The sequence below is a fragment of the Melanotaenia boesemani genome, chromosome 6 (genome assembly GCF_017639745.1).
Source record: "Melanotaenia boesemani isolate fMelBoe1 chromosome 6, fMelBoe1.pri, whole genome shotgun sequence".
NCBI classification, from domain to species: domain Eukaryota; kingdom Metazoa; phylum Chordata; class Actinopteri; order Atheriniformes; family Melanotaeniidae; genus Melanotaenia; species Melanotaenia boesemani.
In genome coordinates, this window is record NC_055687.1 from 16,499,710 (window position 1) to 16,518,409 (window position 18,700).

The 18,700-nt window shown below is 37.5% G+C and overlaps 2 protein-coding genes across 4 annotated transcripts; one reads left to right on the forward strand and one right to left on the reverse strand.

The window, feature by feature from the left end:
• The first annotated feature begins 1,915 nt into the window (after positions 1-1,915).
• Positions 1,916-4,751, forward strand: LOC121640988 (lymphocyte activation gene 3 protein-like). 2 transcript variants are annotated; one of them, XM_041986821.1, is made up of 8 exons: positions 1,916-2,074; positions 2,187-2,304; positions 2,478-2,701; positions 3,019-3,258; positions 3,343-3,627; positions 3,719-3,955; positions 4,056-4,177; positions 4,432-4,751. In XM_041986821.1, exons 1-8 carry the CDS (start codon positions 2,023-2,025, stop codon positions 4,525-4,527), a joined length of 1,374 nt encoding a protein of 457 aa, XP_041842755.1. In that variant the 5' UTR covers positions 1,916-2,022; the 3' UTR covers positions 4,528-4,751. The 2 variants fall into 2 exon arrangements, with proteins under 2 accessions (XP_041842755.1, XP_041842754.1); XM_041986820.1 differs by having other exon boundaries at positions 2,184-2,304; positions 4,432-4,750.
• A 112-nt stretch (positions 4,752-4,863) lies between these two features.
• Positions 4,864-18,333, reverse strand: plekhg6 (pleckstrin homology domain containing, family G (with RhoGef domain) member 6). Of its 2 annotated transcripts, XM_041986817.1 has the most exons (15): positions 18,258-18,333; positions 16,451-16,664; positions 14,249-14,377; positions 13,851-13,988; positions 13,427-13,522; positions 13,260-13,310; positions 12,822-12,971; positions 12,054-12,164; positions 11,167-11,316; positions 10,941-11,075; positions 10,181-10,300; positions 9,931-10,063; positions 9,685-9,800; positions 7,568-9,063; positions 4,864-5,317 (listed from the first exon to the last, which is right to left on the reverse strand). In XM_041986817.1, exons 1-15 carry the CDS (start codon positions 18,275-18,277, stop codon positions 5,140-5,142), a joined length of 3,237 nt encoding a protein of 1,078 aa, XP_041842751.1. In that variant the 5' UTR covers positions 18,278-18,333; the 3' UTR covers positions 4,864-5,139. The 2 variants fall into 2 exon arrangements, with proteins under 2 accessions (XP_041842751.1, XP_041842753.1); XM_041986819.1 differs by lacking the exon at positions 4,864-5,317 and having other exon boundaries at positions 8,926-9,059.
• Positions 18,334-18,700: the final 367 nt, after the last annotated feature.

Here is an 18,700-nt window from a genome sequence, read left to right on the forward strand (position 1 = left end):
CAATGTGATTTGACTATTTTCCAAGGCTGTCTTCATTAACATAGTAATCTGCATCACTAAAAGCTCAGTACTCAGTTGTTTCCATTTAAGGGGCATTTTCCCTCACAGAGCCTTCAACCCATATTCAGATACAATGGAGATGATCAAACATCAGCTGTAGGAAAGACCACCTCACTGTGAGTGATGCACACATGCCTCAACTGAAAGAGCGCTTCACACACTTTTTGTGTTTTTCAAAAAGTTTAAAGAAATCTACTGCTGATTAAAATGTTGAGGCTGTCTCTGTCTTACATGAGGAGGAAGATCAGTGTGGCTGAGATGAAAAGGATAAACTTATGCTTGGTGTGTCACACGGTTGTTACCAAGGAAAATGTTTCATCAAGATGAAAACAGCTTTAAAGTTTCACCCACACACTCTCAGGTGTATCTATTCAAACATGTGAATATCAGTTTCCTGTAGTTTCTGGGGTATTCTATCTATCTATCTATCTATCTATCTATCTATCTATCTATCTATCTATCTATCTATCTATCTATCTATCTATCTATCTATCTATCTATCTATCTATCTATCTATCTATCTATCTATCTATCTATCTATCTATTCTGTGCTCTGATTAGACATTTCCAACCTCTCTTCATCAGCTCTGCTGAAATCTAAAATGATCATAATTAATGGATGTAGAATAAGTGTTGGATGGGTCATCAAGACACTACTTTCCAGGAAATGACAATCTCAAAATTCCTTTTAGGAATAAATTTAAATCTTCTTTTGTTGGTCAGGTGCTGGTGTAGATCTATCGACTACAAGACATTTATGCAATACAAAATCCTTGATCTCAAGAAGACTTTATAATAATCAGGATTATACCCATCTTTACTGCTTACAGCTAGGTTTCTATTTTTTTGTTTTGTATGACTATAGCAATTCATGAAAAATGCATAAACTCAGAGCAATGGGAATAGCCTATTTGCACAAAATGAGTTATTTGTCTTGAATTAATGTTATATTGAAGCAAACATATTAGAGGGACCAAACAGAAGACATCTGGCTAAATGTAGGCTATTAGAAATATGAAGACACATCAAATAAGTGTTAATGATAAAAGTAGCAGTAGTTGTGCATACATACGGTAAATTATGATGTGTTAAACATTTGCCTGGCTGTGTAGGCCTGTTCCTGCTGCTTTAGCAGCCATATAAGAATTGACGAAAAGGAAAGTAAAGAAATGAGAATGGAAGGGATGATTCACTTTCATGAATATCCATAAGAACTAGATCCTGTGTCACAAATGACCCTCCTTCTCAGGCTGCTGCTGATCTGAGTTCGTAACGTTAACCAGTGGTTGTAAGCGTAAGTGACTGATAGTGACGGTGTAGTGACGTGGTGGTTTGGTGCTGTAGTTTTGCCATCTCGGTTTCAAAACAACAACTACAGGTTCCTTGAACGATACTGAAGACGTTTATAAAGAAGAGTCCTATCCTGCGGTTTATAGAGAAAATTCTAATGTAGCTCAATATTATTTAATGAAGCTTAACATAAAAAATAGCTTATTTACAAGTACGAAAATGTTGACATGTTGTGCGTGTTCCAATTCAATGCCTATGTGTTCTCTATTATTCACTGGCTTGCAAACTAAATACTGTCACATTTTGTTACATACAGACTACATTTGACTTAAATGAACAAGACGAAATAGAAACAGATAAAGAGAATCCGTGGGAGGAAGTGGGGCTCCCTGTTTACATCTCTGTCTTACAGTTTCCAGGCTGACAAAGTCAGACCGCATCAAAGTGTGGCTTAAAGCTGAAGTCACATGATTAGCAGAGGAACTACCTAATACTCCACCTACATCAACACCCACGGGCTCATATATATACCTCATCACCCAAAGTCTGAAAAACACAAGAGAGAAGACTTTACCAAAGAGAAAGACAGACTTCAGTGGGTGGAAAAAAAGATTAATTAAGTGAAGTTTGAGGATTTATTTCAACAGCAGCTAGAAGACTGAAGCAACAATAATGATATTGTTAGAGAGTATCATCTTTGGGGTGATTACATACCTTATGACAGGTAATTTTATTACAAATTTTAACACAATTATGAACAAAAGTGCATCTATTTCAGTTTTCTGGTGTTTCTTCTTCAGAAATGAATGTAAATTGTATTGTCTGTTCTCCAGCAGCTAGATGCGAGGTAACTGAGGTGTTCGCTGAAGTGAATTCCCAGGCTGTTCTACCGTGTAAATGCAGAAATGACCCCTGCCATCCAGCTGACATAATCTGGAACAAACACAACCAAGGGTGAGAGGCAACTTATGTTACTCCTCACTTCTCTCAGCCACTCTACACTTCTGCTCCTCCATCCAGCCCTAAGCACTACAAAATCCATGTTCTTCTCCTTTCACTTCAAACTTAAGACTTTTGCCTTCATGTCCATGACACTGGATTGTTGTTCTGATACACCTTCTCCACAGCACTGTTTGGAGAAAGCAAAGCAGCGGTTTGCAGTATGTGGGCTCTAGCTGGTTACAGAAGGATGGCCCTCGTGTGCAATGCCAACACTCCCATTTCCAAAGTGGCGACTACAGTCTGCAAATCAACAGTGTGAAAGCGGAGGATGCAGGACTTTACTCTTGCAGAATTAGACTTGGAACTCATGCTTTTCAAAACCATGATGTCATGCTCAGGATTATAAAAGGTAAGAAGCTGATATCTTTTTTGTTTGTTTGTTTGTTTTTTTTTAGCATTTTTCTGCCAACACTTAGGTAGTGAACACTCAGTGACTTCATGATAGTTAGGGTTTTAAACTCTTTTGTGGTTGAATTATTTGTTGTATAAAATGAGACTGAGTGTGGAAGTCCCTGTAAATACCTTCACAAATCTGTTATTCTAAACGACAGTATTCAAGTTGTAATCATCCACTAGGATATACCAACACTGGTTAATTTATATGTTTGTTTGTGGAGATGCTGTAATTAACTTATTTTATCTCATCCTTGCTTGTTTCCTGAACAGTGTCTACCTCTCCACCAGCCCCTTTAAGTGGAGATGATGTGCTAATCAACTGTAGTGTGACACCTTGGCCTACAAATGCTTTGGTGCAGTGGAAGTTGAACAATAATTCATTCGTGAGTCAGAATGGAGTTGGAATGGTTGTTAAAGAAAAGGCAACTGAGGGAATGACAGGAAAATGGACCTGTGTCATTTCCTACAACAGTAATGTGTGGCATGCCTCAACAACTCTGTCAGTGAACGGTGAGATACTGAACTGGAAAAGTGAGAAATTATGAGAAGCTGGTAGATAATGTGTTTTAAATATGAACTTTTCCCCCCATACAGGAATCATTCAGCCAGCAAAAGATGATACAAAGATGTACGCTGCAGTGGGGTCCACGTTAACTCTCCCCTGTGTGTTCTCACCTGGTTTGTTTCCACTGGGAATAGTCTGGACGAAGCTGAATAAAAGCAATCACAACCTCGACAGCCGTCACCCTCCTTCATCAACCTGGATTAAATCCATTAAAATCAATGTGGTTTTGTTTGAGGATCAGGGCAAGTACAGATGTACTGGGACTGTAAAAGGACAAACACTGGCTCGCACCATGCAGCTTGTTGTTGCTAAAGGTCAGTTTATACACTTCAGCTGGAGGAAAATTTGACTTTATCTTAATGATTGTTTTTCTATGAAATAATTTTATTCATGTTTATTCCTTAGTTGTCCAGTCAAAGAAGGAAAACTCTGTGATGCTGACCTGCCAACTGAGCGACGCAAGTGAGGTGACAGAATACGAGTGGATTCGTGTGACTGTTGACATCAATGGCACAGAAACATTTGGGCCTGTCCTGAAGGGACAGACAGTTGTGTTAAAGGAGAACTCGGGTGATTGGACATGTCGTTATTATGGAAAAAATGGCATTTTGGGGAATGTAACGTACCAAGTCCCACTAATGAGTAAGTAATCTCTTTTAGCTTTTTATGCTTTAAAATATGCTACAAACATTTGTGCATGAAAAAGGTCACAGCTGACAGTTGTTTCGTTGCTCTTGTGCAGGTGGTCAAAGTGGACAAAAATCATCTCATGTCTCAAGCAACGTTGGTACTGTAATTGGGCTCAGCTTTCTCCTGGCCATTCTGCTGCTGATCCTGGCTCAGATGTACAAAAATCACAGAAGGGTAAGAAAAAAATATATATATTGTCGTCAACTTTATAGAAAAACTAGCTTTTTTTTACTTTTTTTTTTTTTACCAAAATTTAACATCTTAGAAAAAAAAAAACATGCATGAATCTTGAAAATGCTCTCCATGACTCCTGAAGGAAAAATAAAAAACTTTGTCACAGTAAAATGAAGAATACAAAAAAATGAAATAATATGTGCACCTTAATAAATTATCTCTTGACTAAATATGTATACATGTCTTCTCCACAGAGGCAAAGAATTTTGCAGTACCCTGCCCTGGAGACAATCGTTCACACCATCTCCAATGAGCGGGAGGAGAGGGAAAGGAACCGAGTGAAGAAGTAAAGACTAATTAAAAATGAAGTGCTAATATGAAACGAAATCAGTAACTGCTTTCAACATGTTGGCAGATTTTTCTTTGCACAGTTTTTGTAAATATTTTCAGAGTTGTTGTATCATTTACTTTTTAAAGAAAACTATTATACCATTTCAAACTGTAATTATACTTTATTTCAGCTGTAAATATTCTTTATTGCTCCATATGAGCCTTATTGCATGTTGGGAACAAAATAAAGTGCACTTAACAGAAATAAATGTGGCTTTATTTCTTATATACAATCACAATCCTTCTGCTTAAAGAGAGAGGGACATCACAACTGATAAATAAAATATAAACTAACTTAGAAAATGTTTTTAAAAAACTGGCTACATATATGTGTTTATCTAAATATGTTACACTATTTTTTATTAATTACAAATGACTTTTTAATTATCATTTCAGACGATAAAGTTTATTATTCTACATCCCAAACTATTTGTGCAAAGATCACTATGTGTTTTCTGTTTGCAAAGCTCCTTGTCTTCTTTTATGTGCTGCAGTTTTTCCCTTTTCAGTTTCTTGATCAGAAATTCACATTCACAGACGTGGAGCTAACACTTAGTTGGTAGACTACAGAGCTACACCTGACTACACTCCCCGTCTTCTTGCTCTGATTCATTGAGACCCCAGTCGGCCAAAGATCGATTGATTCCCTCTAGAAGTCCTTCATCCGTGGGATTCAAGCAATCCATGACTTCATCAACATCAAAGCACCAGCCTGGCCAGTCCACGTTCACACCATCCGCAAAGAGAACACTAGAAGAGGAAGAGACAGAGACAGGAGGTCAAAACTGGTCATTCCTTCAAATTTAAAATTTTAGGTGAAGTTTTTTTACGAAAACGACAAAAAATAAATTCAACAAAAAACAGTCAAGCAAGAAGTCTACTATCCTTGTACAACAAAACAGTGGAAAACAAGGTCTACACTGAAAGTTTACTTAAATTTAAGCAGATTAGAGTAAGCTCTAAAATACACCTGAGGTAAAACGGCAAGTGTAGATATCTTTTATTGTGTCTTCCACTTCTGAGGACTTCACTGTTTTCTTTGTTGTCAGAGAGTTTATTTTAAAACACTGCTCTAAATAGTTCAGGTCTAGAATAATTTCATATCTTCTGGTATGAAAAGACCGCTCAAGACATCGTTGACGACCTGATGCCGGTTAAAACTCAGCATGAAGAACATGATTTTAGTTTTTATTCATCAAACGGCCAGAGAACTGCAGGTTTGCTGCAACGTCAAATCAAATTAGGACTTTCCTGTTCACATTTCATTAATGTGTATTTTCTTTTCTTTTAAATTTACATTTTGTTTCATGGTTTTCATGTTTTGTCTGAAATATTTTGAATCGCTTAATGTTAATAACCTGCAGGCTATGAGTTACCCGCGAATCAATACAGTCTCAACCTCTAATACATCATTACTTTGTTTTGTTGAGTATAGTTTAATTTAAATTCAGTATAGTCAGTAACACATTACTTAATCTATCAAACGTATTCTTAGCGCATCTATCTGAAAATATGGACGAGTAGGGTAAGTTTAGTCAAACTAGTTCTTGTGCTAACTCAGTATTTACCAGATGATGTATACAATCCAAGTAATAGAAAAGTCAAGATGTTTGAAAATACAAACCTTTGCATTATAAAAACAACACTGACTTAAACAGTGTTTGCATTAATACCTCAATAGATAACAGAAATTATGGACCAGCCACATCAAGACATTTTTAATGTGTCTGTGTTAATGAAAACTTGGTGATTCTCAGTAAGTGTTGCAGTTAGAAAAATGAGCCATGCAATAATTTTATATTTCCATTCTAACAGAACAAGATGCACATGATCAGACCACAAAATGCATCTAAAACTGAAGCCAGTGGAAAAGTTGCTGTTACATGTTAATGCTGAACGACAGATTTGAGATGTCACTTGGTGTTTCCTCTTAAAAACTCATACTCTAGTAATTTCAGGACTAAACTTTTCTATAGTCACAGTATAACTTGAAGATAATTAAGTTCTGCTTAAAAAGAAAAACAGAGTCTGTTAGAAATAACATTGTCATTTCATAACTATTTCTCTTTTGGGATTGTGGTTGTTTTCTTACATCTAAGGTACAAAACAAAGTTAATTTAATGGCTACTTGATGATGCATGTACATGTTATGAGTAATTTTTTTAAAGAAGTCAGACAGTTTTAAGAGGAGGAGCTGATGCTGTGTGTGTTGCATTTTGTATTAATTATCTATTCATCTAACAAATAAAGAGATAATTGCAGTTATTACTCTTTTTCCTGATGTTGGGAATGTATTTTTGACATTTTAAACTTAAAGCCCTGTGTATTCTCCCTCCAGTTTAAAAAACGTCTTCAGATTAAGTCAGTTACAGCTTCACAGCTGTGGCACCAAATGTTAAAACCTCAGCTTTAATACACGCCTATTCGAAAGTAGGTCTTTGCATCTTTGTCTACAAAAATCTGAAAGACTCCTGCAAACATAATCATTTTAGCCCTTTATGATAAAGTGATACTGATGTTATCAGACTACATGTAGACTCTGTCTGCATGCAAGTTGTTGCACAGAAATGGACCACAAAGCCAACATTTAGTCAGAGTTGTGTTAGGCAGCCTCCTATGAATGTCCCTTGCTTGTAAACCTTCAAGAAATGGCCTTGGTTTATTTCTTTAAACCTTGAATACCTAAAATCTGTTCAGATATAATTTTTATTGCATATTTTTATATGCAATGCATATGTCATTGTTTACATGGTAAAGGAAAACAATCAGAACTAATTATTGCCATCAGTCACGTTATTTTCTTTAACATCAGTGTCAGTATTGTCCCGTATTTCTTATACATTAGCTACGCTTGTGTTTTTTGTGTGATGCATTTGTCTCCTTTATTTCCTACTATGCATGGACAAAAATTTATTAAAATAACAAACATACATTAACCAAAAAATATTTTGATTACACAAAGAGTGTTAAATGTGTTAAACAGGCCTTTGTCACACCAACCTGCTTGTCTTGTCATCTTCATCTCCATCTACCAGCTGCTCCTTCCATCTTGTACTCACTGAGGGAGCCCTTTGTCTCACCAGCCCCACCTCCTCCAAGTCTGTGTCTCTGTCTCCATCACTGGGTGGGGGTGAAGGTGTGGGGGTATATGAGGGGGAAGGAGGATACCTTGGCCGTAGATTAGCCACCTTTATGTTCTTGTGTCTTTTTATTTCAACCTTGTCTCTATCTCTTCTCTTGGCTCTTTTCAAAAGGCCCTCCAGAGGTGAAGGGCATTCATCTGGATTATATCCTGAGCTGGACATGTCCTCAGCTTGGGGTGATATGTACCAGGTACTAGAATGCTCATGACGCACGTGCTCTCCATCAACAATGATGTTGGGAATAGAAGAACTCCTTTGAGTTTTTAGTTTGGCATTTTTCTTCTGGAAGTTCTGATCTGACAGCTCAGATTCGGAAAAAGTTTGGAGATCAGGGGAAGCTCTGTGCTGCATATTCGCAAACATGACCTGGTTTGGCTTTAGGGAGCCTAGTTTCAACACTTTGTGTGAAGTCTCTCTTCCAAAACCAGCAGGAAGAGAGTTTCTCTTCGTATTTAGGGTGAAGTCGGATTCTGAATTTGAGGAGCTGTTTGAAGCAGCCAAAGTCTGGCTTGAGTCCTGGAAGAACTGTTGTGACAGATGAATAGGGGGACCCTGATTTGTGCTGCTTGGCCTCCTTCTTTGTAACCCAGGTGATTTTAAGTCTTTTGAGAAGCTCCAAGCATCAGGAGAGGGCTCCATGTCAACAGACTGACCAGAGGAGGAGTTTCTCATAATGTCCTGGTTCACAGACAGCAAATCTGAATCTCTCCTTGTCAATAGTCCTCTTTCCAGTGATTTAAAGATCCCATCCCTGAAGTCTCTTGGCTGGGAATGATGCTGTAATGTGCTCTCTTCGTTTGTTGGGTAATCAACATCGGGTAATCCATCCATCAGAAGATTGTGAGGCCCAGTTCTGTTTTGTCTTAATGGATCAGCAGCTTTGTTGTGTGCAAATTGATCTGAATGAGGGACAGATTTCACACTGTGGTTCCACATCATGCTTTGCTCATTTCTCCTCCAAGTCTCAAAACTTTGGTCCTCTTCCTGCCAATGGTTTCTGTCCTTGTCTCTTCCAAATCTTGTGTCTATCTGTTTATTTTGTTTTAATGTTGGTTGTCGACCTGCATCACGGTAAATGTTGCTCCGCTGGGAGCTCCGAAGAGTTAATCCAGTTTTGTACGTCAAAAACTCATCTGAATGTTGATGTTGTTTTGCTTCTTTAGATCCATTTATTGGATAATTCTTTATTGGTTCATCAACTAGTTCATCCTTTCCTCCTGAATGTGTGAAAGGTAGTTCTTCCATCTCCATTTTATCTGTCTTGGTCTCGGTGGCAGGGTTGGCCTCTAGCTGACGTACTCTCAAGTTTTCAAGTCTGTTGCTCTCTTGCTCTCTCAGACTCCTCAGTGCTTTCTGACAATGTAATACAGCAGTTAAAAAATGTTTAATAATGGTTCAGTACGTATACATTTTTTAATTCTGTTTTTATAGAAAAAAGATAGGGTTGTGAGGAATACTGTCATTTCTTAGTTACTCCATCACATTTGTTTGCTCGAACAAAGCAAAGAATTGTTAGAAATGTCAGCTTTGTAAACAAGGCTCAGGACAGTTTGCCACATTTCACATGAATTTATACCTCTTTTTTTTCCAAATTAAAGATTAAATGTAGAAAAAATATTAAAACTGAATTTATTCAAAATAATTTTCACATTGAATATAATCTACAATCTGCTTCAAATTATCTATGCCTCTTGAGTCTTTTTTCTGCATTAGTTGTTCTGAACATCAGATTGGGTCCAATCCATCCATTTTCTATACTTGTTTATTTCAGTGCAGGGTCGTGGGGGGTGTGGGGGAGCTCTCAGGAGCCTATTCCAGCAGCAATTACGGAAGAGGCAGGGTACACCCTGGACAGATTTCCCATCTATTGCTGTGGGACCATAAATATCTTGATGAAATCCATCCAGCAGACTATGACGATGTTGCTGATATGACTGAATCTAAACCAGATCTGGAAGTAATGTTAGTTTTTACCTTTGCCTGTTGGATGGTAGAGACCCATGTGGAGCAGCTATCTGAGGTGCTGGCTACAAGTATGAAAACATTCATCACACTCTGAAGCTCTCCTACTTCTACCAGAAGAAATGAATCTGTGAGAAGCAGAAATAAATTTGAGGATCAATCATTACATATTAAGACAACATCTAATTCTCTGCCATCTTGTAAAAAAAAAAACAAAAAAAAACAAAAACAGAAAAAAAAACAACAAGTGTAACTCACATCCATCTTTCAGTGAGATGCAGTCCGTCCTGTCGAGCGCCACAGGAGGTCGAACCACCCTCAGTCGCTCCCCTTTCTTCTGAATTTTAGTCAGAAGGAGTACGTCTGAGAAGAGTAGAGCCACCACCTCCACCTGCATCCAGGCATGTGCAAGAAAAATACAAGAATATTTTAAAGAAGCAATGAAATATGTGTTTTGAACACTGTAATTTAAAGGTTCACAATTCACCAGTGCACCAGCTTTACTCACCTTGCTGTCCTTTCTGCCCCGAAACTTCAAATTCTCCTCCAGCAGCAGCTTACGTACAACTCTTGGACCGACTCCTCTGATGGGGCATGTTAGATCAAACTGGCTGATCTCTCGGACATACTGCAAACAAGTAGTAAAACATATAAGGGATAAAATCACTTTATTTTGGCAAACATCTCAGCGTTAACATCTCAAAAAAACGTTAAAATTCTCTGTTATCTCAAAGCATTTAAAACTGATCTAGCAGCTTAATGTTTGAAGTCAGTTCAATGGCAACAAACAATAAAGGCTAAAAAATAGAATACATTAGTCACAAAGAACCACAAAACAACTAAAGACAGAAAGAAAAGATGCTTAATGACAGTGAAACCCCAAAAAACACAAAACAGCACCATATTATCTACAGAGACATGCAAAACAGTCAGAGACATACAAAATAGACACAATCTACAAAGAGCTGTAAAACGTCCACAGAGACATACAAAACACACACAAAAAAACAGAATACAAATAACAATAGATATGCAAAAGTTTACAAAATACATAAAACAACAACAGAAAGAAAAATTTATGGAGACAAAAAACAGCAAAAGATGCATAAGAATCTAAATGAAACATGCAATTCTACAAAACAGACATTTAAAAAAACTGCAATGAACAACAACTTTACCACAAAAGGGGAAAATAAACAAGATACAAAAGCTGTAGTGACACAAAACAACTATAAGCTTAATTAAAAGGCAAACAAAGGTTATTTTACCTTGTCAATTTCTTCATTTAATCCCTCTACCTCGTATCCCTCTACTCTCTGAGCTGAGATAGAGAGAGCGAGCTCCTCATCCTTCAGCTGCATGTAGTCATTGATGCTCTCCAAAAAACTGTTGACACTAGATATCTGGGGAGGTGGACAGGGAAAGAAAAAAAAAACTTGTGTGAGACACTCATAATAGAAGAGGACAAATATTTGTGCTGAGGCAAATCCTCACCATTCCTTTGAGCGTCTGTTGCACGTGAGGCTCCTGAGTGTTTTTGAGGACAGCTTTGAGCAGCAGGGGATATTTTGTGATCCTCTGATGGGGTTTGGCCTGCATATCTCCAAGCCGCATCCGCTCACACTGAGGTTGAGCCTCAATCCACTGGACAGAATAAAAACACAGATGTCTCAAATTTGTGTTTGATAAGATCATTCTTATTAGTTTGCTGTAGCTTCCAACATGAAGCAGAGGTTTAATTAACAGAGGTTTAATCGTATCTCCAATCTCAGACAAATGAAAACAGACATCTACTAAAACAAAAATAAAAACGTTATTGCTATCAAAATAATATGATGGGGTTGTTCAGTATAATTTGGAAGACCTTTTACACCTACTATTTCCTGCTAAACTGAGTCTTTTACTGTAAACAAAAAGTTCTTTCATCAAGGTCATGACATAAGTGAAACCAAAAAACTGTACTCATGTAACAGCAGCTGCCTAAATGGCTTTTGTTAGCATTGTAGGTAGTCACTAAAAGGCCTCTCCTGGGTTTGGTTTTCAGCATCATGAACAGGAGATGCGTATCTTGACACTTTTCCCATAAATGTCCTGCAATTATATTCATGATCTAGATATCTACTTAGGTTGAATCATTTGGAAAATACGTTGGTGCAGAAAGTGGTTTGCCAGACAGGAAGCGCCTATGACAAGACGCCCACAGGGTTATGAGATCTTCTCTTATGCAGATCCATCATTAACTGTTAGTCATTACATTGAATTTCATTCAGCTAATAGTGTGTGTGGGAAAGAAATGCAGTGTATGTATGCATGCACCTCCTCACATGTACGTGTGCTTGCATTGCATGTTGCATATGGATGCCATTGCTGCTTGACTGTACCTGGACAAATAGAAAAAACTGTGGATTGCCCTCCATCTGCCTGCGTGTAAACTCCAGATTATCTTCCTCCTCCCAGCAGTAATGATGGTAGACAGAGAAGCGTTCATGGAACTGGGAGCAGAAAAACGTAAAGGGTGGTTGCATGGATTTGTTGATTTCACATCCGATTAAATTTGATTAATACAAAAAAAAAAACAAAAAAAAAAGCACAATGCATTATCATCAATTTAAAACACTGTATACTCAAGTATGCTTGCCACTTGGTTGGATGCAGAGTATTTAATTAGAAGACTGTTTTCATGTGTGTCTCTTACCATAAGAAAGCTTCATGTTAGCTTTATATCTAAGGTTAAGATGTGGCTGTTTGCAAATGTGTTAAAGTCTAAGATTTCAAGGGTAAAGAACAATATCTATTTTCAAAAATTTGTTTTAATTTTCAAATATCTCTGAAAAGCATCCATCAGCTACATGCTATTTGCATTGCTTTTGCATATCGGAGCATCATATCAAAGCACAAATAATCTAATAGTGTAATATTTCCCTACCAAAAAAGAGCCTAGAAGTATAACTCAAGTACCTCCAGGTGCCAGTTTGAATATATGTATTTGCACTTCATTTATTACATCCACAGCAACATAAGGAAAATGCATTCAACTACAACCATGCTTTTGACGTTTTGTGCAAAGTGCAAGAGCACTTTATTTAATTCTTTATCTAAAGGACTCCTGGGTGTGTTTGTAATACATCCTGCAAACAGCGAGATCATACCTGCAAGCAACCAGCCTCCAGCCTCATGGGGTCGAATGGTTTGCCTGTCTGTCGGACTTCCTGCAACATGGGAAAAACCACCTCTTGCCAGAATTGTTGGTGTGTGTGGAGGATGGAGGGGAGGTTAGAGAAAAGCAGTTCAGGGGTCACCTGTTATAGAAGAATGTTAAAACAAAAATAAAAAAATAAATGTTAAAGTTTAACTTCCCTGCTTTGTAATGTTTTCCATCTCACTAGAAATATGTTGTTGACCTACAAGTTACATTTTCCACTTGCTCAGTGTGTTGCAATTTGTCTCAGTTTGAGCGGATGTCAGTTTATGTCAGTGGTATGCAGAGCAGCGGAAAATAGGCCTGCTTATGAAATGTGTTGTGCAGGAGGTTTGTGCTTTTCCACAGTCCTCCTGCACATATGAGGCTTAGTGCTTTGTGGACTGACCTCCAGGAGAAATCCACGCTGGTTGAAGTTAAGAAGAGCTGCAATAACAAACTGTGAGAGGTGGACAGGTGTGTTAAATGTCCTGTAAAAAATCCATACTCAGCTCCACACATGAAAAGAAATTTTAATAAAAGACTATGACAAAAAAATGTACATTGACATCTTACATCTTTAATGATCTTTAGCTTGTTGATATAGCTGAGCTCAGTGTGGACAAACTCCCACAATGCCTCCTGTTGGTGTTTCTGCATCTTAGGCATTGTCTGCCATGAAAACAAAACAAAGGAGAAAGAAGAAGGATAAGGGGAAGGAGACAGTTATTTAAGATAAGTGTAATGTGTAAGTTCTGCATACTGAGCAGGTACTTTACAAAAGACTATATAGTGAAAGCCTGGATTTTTTCACTGGAGTAAATCACATAAAGAGAACAACCGATCAATACTTAATCTCAAAGTACTTTCTCCCTTTCAAAACCATGCAGAATGAATTATTAACAGCTTGCTCCATGTACAGTGTCTATTTGAATGCTTGTTTTTGTAGTTTTATTGAATTTGTATGCAATAAGAAAAAAAACACAGTTCTGGCCCTTACTGAATGAGACTGCACTAAATCTGTCCAGCTCTTTTCCAGTGTAGTTCCCTGACTTTCATCCTTCCACCTCCATTTCAGACTTTCTGGCACAATGTAGGCTCCCAGATCCTGCTTCAACACATCCAGCTGACCTCGCTCCTGGCAGGTATGAAGAGGAAACACAAACAGAAAGAAAAACATGACATAAAAACCAGCGAGGGAAAAAAGTAAAATCTAATCACATAAAGAATCATCAGTTCCACAGAAATGAAGACAGGTTGTGAATACTTGTAGTCACAAGTATGCCAGTGGAGCTGAACAAGTAGCTCTGCACTGATTTAAGGTTTGAGTGGGTGGAGTCCATATGCTTTTCTTTGTTTGTGAGAATGCAGTTTGATGAGCAACACACAACATAATACCTCAGATGTCTTCTCAGACACTCCCTGGCTGAACAGGACCTGTTTCAGTGCTGCTCTGGGTTTGGCTCCTGAAGAAGATCCTTTACTCAGTGTGGTAAAGCCAGTCACAACCTTCTGCTTGGTTCGCCTCTGAAAAATGGGAAGTCAAAGTTGGACATTGTGAAATTTAAACAGAACATTTACCAAAAAGTTGTAATAATATAAACAAACATCAACAAAGGAATTAGACATGTCTAGGTCAAGGTTATGCTTATCTAACTGTGTTTTTGGTGTGAAATCATAACATACACCTGAAATTAATGATAGTTTTTTTTTACAACAATTTTAATTTGTTGATCTGTTTGAACATATAATCAGCAACACAGGTACAAAAAGAAGGGATTTTCAGTGTCTTTACAAACCAACTTTAGAAAATATGAACAAATTTAAAATCTGATCCCATTAATTAAAATAAAATGTTGGGAAAGAACCAAAGAAAAATTGAGATTTTTTTTTTACAATATAAAGGCAACAGGTGGGGAAATTCTACAATGAGCAGATTATGATTCCTGGTGAGGGTGTCAGGATTGGATATAAAAGAAGCATCAAAAGCAAGAATGGCTTTGTCTCACCAAATTAAGTCTGGGTAAATTCTGGGTCTGGGTAAATTTCAGCGTGTAAGCAGTCATCTCAAACTGCAGTCCGTAAGGGCCTCTGATTTTAGATGTTTCTCTACTTCAACTAACCAGACTCAAATTAATGCCCCGTTGTGTAGAACTTGACAAAAAGTTGTTGGATCCATTTCAGTGGGTGTTGGAGCAGGTAAGCACCTAAAACCTGCAGGAAAGTGGCCATTGAGGACTGATGTTTGAAATGCATAGTATAAAGACTTAGGACAGAAACTACTGCATGCTGTGACTTTGGAGCCTTCATGAGGGCAGCTCGCAGCAGAAACTGTGCCACTGTAATCAATAGCCACAGGGGCTCTGGAGTACCTCACAAAATCATTTTCACTTAACACAGTTTGTCGCTGCATCAAGAAATGTAACCTGAAGCTATAAACCCATATATCAGTGCTCTGCAGAAATACAGCTGAGTTTTATAAGAACATGACTCATTTTAGACACAGTGGATGTATATTTTGAGTTTGGATGAGAACACATTTCAGATGTTTTTGGGGAAAAGTGACATCAACTGTTTATTGCTAAAAATGAGAAATATCATCACAGATTTTATCGAAGTGCAAAAGCATGGTGGTATGTGATGGTATGGGGCTGCACGAGCGTGCATAGCATAGAAAATTACTTTCTGTGTGTAGTGGTATCATTGAAGCAGATGTGTATATTGAGGATTTTGAGGGACATAAACCATCATTAGGACAAAGCCTTTTACTGGAAGGTCTGTGGTTATCTCAGCAGGATTATGGTAGACCTCATTCTTAAACAACATGGCTTCATAGACACAGAGTGTGTGTGTGCTTAACTGGCCTGCCTTTCATCCAGATTTGTCACCAATTGAAAATATATGAAGCATCATGACATGAGAATCAGACAACAACAACCAAAGACTACTGAGCTGCTGAAATCGTATATTCAGCTAGAGTGAACACAGATTAAGCCTGTTAAATTGCAACAATTTGTCTTTTCAATTTCCAAACAATGAAAAAGTATAAAAGGGAGGGTGATATAATGGAAAGTGTGTATTTTTGTTCAACTATTTTTCTGTATGTTGTTTGCTTTAAATTGTATCTTTGTTTTTTTGTTTTTTTCCCAAATGTAGTGGTCATTGTTGACACTGAAAATCATTTACGCTGTACTTGTGTCTGTTAAATAAACATTCAAACAAAATAAAAATGATCTATTTAAGTTTCTAATACATTTTAGAAAACATACCACTTTTTTGAAAATGTTTGCAGAAAAGGTGGCAGAGAATTCTGGTAGAAATTAGTTTCTTTTTACACAACAGAGATTGAAACTACAATTTATTTTTCTAGATTTGTGTTAATATATAATATGTATATATATATATATATATATATATGATATATAATAATATTTCCCTTTAAAATATGTTTCAGTAGAAGTGTTAAGTTCATCAAGTGCAAATTTTCATGTAAAATATTAATACTGAAGCACAGAATTCGACGAAGTATAGGCAAGTGACTAAGCCCCTTCTAGTGTTTCTACCAACAGTTTCTACTTTTTTCTGTCTTTTTCCACTTGCCTGATATCCAAGCGTGCCCAATTTGTGCTTGTCTGCTGACCCCCTGCGGTGATTGTTTATCTCTGCAGCTATTGTCCCATCAATATCATCCGGCTCTCTGGTTTCCGTGTCCCCCTGCCTCTCTCCTTTCACACTGCTTCGCCTCTGCACCAGTTCTTCCATTACTGACTCATTTCCTCCTCCATTGTTTACATGTGAGACTTTTGAGGAAAGGCTGAAAAACAATCAGACAAGGTTACTTATTGCCAAAATGAGGTGTGTGAAGGCAGAACAGTTTGCCACGAGGCAGAGCTGTACACTTGAAGCATAGAAAACAAGTGGAAAAGCACTTACTGTTTACTTAGACTTTATTTTTAAGTCTAAAGAAAGAACATGCAGAAGAAAGCAAACACACAAGGTTGTAAGACTGTGCTGTGTTTTCTCTTTTGATCCATCGAAATAGAAAACACCACCAAATGTGATTTTCATAGGTTTTTTGTTTATTGGTTGTGAATAAGTCAGTCTGAGAGATTCAATGACCGAGGAAGAAACCCTGGGGGGGCCTCACATGACCAATAACCGTAGGATCCTGGTTACTTTTTAATAATTGGATATAATGTTTGCCAGTTTGGATGAAAAGTTAAAAATGGCTATTTTTTTCTTAGTTAAATGGCAGTGATGAGATCTTATTCTAATTGTGTGACAGTTATGAGAAGCCTTTAAAGCTACAGTAACACAACAACTTACATGTAAAGTTTAACCAAAAAGTCATTTTGAGGAGCAGAAATAAGAATCTGTCTTGAAACTTCCATTAAGTCAGGATCAACTTAAAAAAATATTTATTTTAAAAAGAAAAAAATATATTTACTCTTTGTCAGTATGAAAATAAATGTGAAATGAGCAGAATGGTTACAGAAAAACTGTTCTGGTAAAACAGAGCAATGAAAGATAAACTGCCCTGTCATTTAGTGGAATGGAAAGAAGTCATTTAGGATATATTTACCTATTCTTTAATGGACATGTTTGACAAGGAAAATGTACAGCATAGCCGACCACATAACCAGACCGTTGCATCGCATACTCATTGACACTAATACGTATCAGGACATCAATAGTTTCAGAAGGCTCCAGCTCCAGTAACAGAGATGTGCAGGTCACTGTGTCACTTCAGGTCTCAACTTGCAGCACATCGCTGCAGCCTTAAATTACCGTGAAGAATTTATCTCAATTCTCAGGAGGCTATTGTATCTCAGTCAACTATTTCATCGTTTTCTGCTCTAGTCAACAACAGTGCTTCTGTTATACAAAGCTGACCCATTGCTGCTGCTTAAATTTAGCAGGAATAATGAGTTAGGAAGGAAGTACTTTGGCATTTCTGCCAATTACTGTTACCAATATGTGTAATTATAATTTTGCAGTGTGGTAAATGACTGTAAGAGACTTGCACATTCTTCTGACAGGAACGCTAATCTTGTCATGCTTTGCTGTCAAACATAAAAACACAGACGCAAGTGCTTTCATCACTACGACATACCTGTCTACAGCCACAGTCCAAATTACACAGTAACAATTACCTTTGTCGGGATCTTGGATTTGTAAGTATTGGTCCATTTGAATACTGATTTTAGCCTGTTAAAACAGAGCCTTCTGGCACTTTTACACTGTCAGTAAATCAACAGATCTAGTGCCAAAATCTGTAAAATCTTGACAATAACTTCAACAGAAATGTGACTAACGTGGTGGAAACAAACAACATGGTGTTCCCTTTCTGCACTGTTGTTTCTTAAACCACATCTGTGCCGTTAAAACGTAAAATCATAAACTTTACCTGGGCTTGTTTGGATCCATTTTGTTTCACGCAGTCATCTTTGGTTTCTGTTCACTTTCTCCTCCTCTACTGTCTCTCCCTCTGCCCTGATCAGTCCCTCCCTCTCCTCTTTTCACCTGTACCTCTGCCGTCTGCAACTGGCCCGACAAGAACAACTGGATTCTGCAACCAACAAATCAGTGCTGAGGACTGGTTAATGTGTTGCACTTAAAAGTGTTTAGTGGAGCAGAGGTGATGACTGATTTCTTTGAAGATGATCTACTGTTGTTTCTTGACAATTGGGCTTATTGATCAAGGAGGAAGTCATTTTCAGGGGGGGAAAGAGGATATTTTCATGTGCTGCTTCTACTGATTACACAGAACAAAAAGAGCCACTGATATTAAATCAGCTGAAAGAATCTGGTGCTTGAAGTTAAAGTACAATGAAAAAACACTGAACGTGC